General features: G+C 39.0%; 1 protein-coding gene across 1 annotated transcript; it reads left to right on the top strand.

Moving 5' to 3' along the window:
• The first annotated feature begins 1,920 nt into the window (after window positions 1–1,920).
• LOC102390200 (peptidyl-prolyl cis-trans isomerase A-like) lies at window positions 1,921–2,260 on the top strand. The gene has a single exon (XM_006080462.3). The coding sequence runs from the start codon at window positions 1,940–1,942 to the stop codon at window positions 2,258–2,260; it is 321 nt and encodes a 106-aa protein (XP_006080524.3). The 5' UTR covers window positions 1,921–1,939.
• The last annotated feature ends 489 nt before the right edge of the window (window positions 2,261–2,749 follow it).

The raw sequence follows: 2,749 nt of genomic DNA, 5'->3' as shown, positions 1-2,749 counted from the left end.
ATGTCACCAGGAGGGGATTTAGTGCTTCTCTAGATATGAGGAGATGCAAGGATTGAGATCATAAAATCTGTTCCTAAAAGCATCCAACTATCTAAAGACCTGTCCCACCAGATTCCCTGGAGCACAGAGGGCCTCACTCCACCCTGAACTCCCTCAGGGGTTGCTGAAGGTCAACAGCTATAGCAGCATGGGGTTCAGTCTCCATAGAGGCAGATGGCAAATGCCTTTGTTGTTCAGTCATTGGCAATGTCCTTGGTAAATGCTAGTTTGTAGTTGACAGTGTTGAATTTTGTTGAAAGCTTTCTCTGCATCTATGGAGATTATCATATCCTTTTTATCTTTCAATTTATTAATAATATGGTATATCACATTGGTTTGCATTGAAGAATCCTTGCATCCCTGGAATAAACCCCACTTAATCACGGTATATGATCCTTTTAATGTGTTGTTGGATTCTGTGAGTTAGTATTTTGTTGAGGATTTTTACATTTCTGTTCATCAATGATATTGGCCTGTAATTTTCCTTTTTGGTGTGACACATTTGTCTGGTTTTGGTATTGGGGTGATTGTACCCTGTAGAATCCAAAAACTCTTGACTTCCATCTCCACATACTGCTCTGTCCCAGATCAGAAGTTCAGATGGAGAAACAGAGAGAGCACAAAATAGACCTTGGACAGATGTTGAGTGCTGGCTTGGTGTCAGACTTTGTGGTTGGACCTCCAGAAGTATGCGGCAGTGAGTAAACATTCTGCTTTTCCACACAGAGCTTCTAGAAGCGTGTGTGTGTGTGTGCGCGCGCGCGCGCGCGCACGCACACTCGCATGCAAGCCATGTATGTGAGAGAAGAGAAAAAACCTCCTCAACTTCTTTATAAATAGGACTAGAGATAGTTAGATCCAGGGATATAATCAATGATGCATCTCTAAAGTCTGAACATTCAGCAATTACATACTGAGAAAAAAATACTGAAAATTCTCTAGTTTTAGTACTCAGAACTCTTTAAAAAAAAGTTATACATAGCACAGAATGCAGAAAAGAATCGATGGAAAATGTAAATGAAAATAATTTTTTAAAAGCTATCCAAATAGAACCGAGAGAGACATTGCTCTTTGCTGTTTCCTACTTTTGGTTCAACCAGTTCCTATGTAAGAACAGAATAAAAGTTCATCCTAGAACCAATATTTATAATATTTCTGGTTGTTTTTTATATAAGTGTGCATAGATTAGCTAGGGCTTCCCAGGTGGCACTAGTGGTAAAGAACCCACGTGCCAATGCAGGAGACATAAGAGACACAGGTTCGATTCTTGGGTCAGGAAGATCCCCCAGAGGAGGGCAGAGCAATCCACTCCAGTGTTCTTGTCTAGAGAATCCCATGGACAGAGGAGCCCAGGTGGGCTACAGTCCATAACATCACAAGGAGTCTGACACAACTGAAGCAACTTAGCATGCACACACGAAAACTGCATATGTTTCTCATCTCATTCAGTAATTCTTTGTCAGTCCTTTGCTGTGTTTTAAAATACTGAGATAATTACTGTTTAGATTTCATAGAGGTATATATATATATATATATATATATAATTATTTTACAAAAACTCAATGTATGTGAGATAGATGCCAAATGAAAAACTGGCAAAACCCCAAATCCATTAAATTTTGCAGAATTTTACCTTAACTATGCCTGTCCTTGTTTGGCTGCAAAAGGAATTTGCAAAATTTTAAGAAGCACTTCAGTGGAAAAAATCTGATTCAGTATCGAAGATCTAGGTTCAAATTCAAGTCTTTCCATTTATGAGCCTTACAATGTAGAACCTTTCACTTGAACTTTAAATTTTATTTATAAAAATTAAGTACCCCCAAAACTTGTTTATTCAAAAAGTATTTGTTGATGATTTATTACATGCCAGTCCTGCTTTCACAGAATAATTCTGGGATTTATGTGCCAGGGTGGTGACTTCATATGCCTTAAAGGCACTGATGCAAAGTCCATCTATGGGGAGAATTTTGATGATGAGAGTTTCATCCTGAAGCATATGGGTCCTGGCATCTTGTCCATGGCAAACGTTGGCCCCAACACAAATGATTCCCAGTTTTTCATCTGTGCTGTCAAGACTGAGTACTTGGATGGCAAGCATGTGGTCTTTGGCAAGGTGAAAGAGGGCATGAATATCGTAGAAGACATGGAGCACTTTGGATCCTGGAATGGCAAGATCAGCAAGATCACCATTGCTGACTGTGAACAAATCTCATTAATTTGACCTGTGTTTAACTTTACCACCAGACCACTCCTTCTGTAGCTGAGGAGAGCATCCTTTCACCCCCATCTGCTCGAAATAACCTATAATCTTTGTGCTCTCATGGCAGTTCTTTGGGTTCCATGTTTTCCTTATGCCCCTCCAAGTTTAACTGGATTGCAAAGTTAAATTTATGATTATGAAATAAAAACCAAACAACAGCAACAAAAAATGAGAAGAGCAAGGACTGTGGTTCCAACTGTTTAACTAGTGCACACTGTTTTTTAATATGTAAAATATTCTGTGATCTAGAGAATTCAGGACATAATCCAAAAATGCAGAATTCTAAGGCATGTAAAAATAAACAAAATGAGATATATTAAGGCAATTCTCACACAATGTCTCAGTTACCCACAGACATTTTATGCTTATCCCTGTGTCTAATTATAGCCCAACCCAGTTCCTTTTGTGAACCTTCCTCCTCAATCCTCCCCAACAGCAGCATGGAACATG

This window comes from Bubalus bubalis, chromosome 3, assembly GCF_019923935.1.
Source record: "Bubalus bubalis isolate 160015118507 breed Murrah chromosome 3, NDDB_SH_1, whole genome shotgun sequence".
NCBI classification, from domain to species: Eukaryota; Metazoa; Chordata; class Mammalia; order Artiodactyla; family Bovidae; genus Bubalus; species Bubalus bubalis.
The sequence above is the reverse complement of the archived record's forward strand: the minus strand, read 5'-3'. Positions and strand labels throughout refer to the sequence as shown.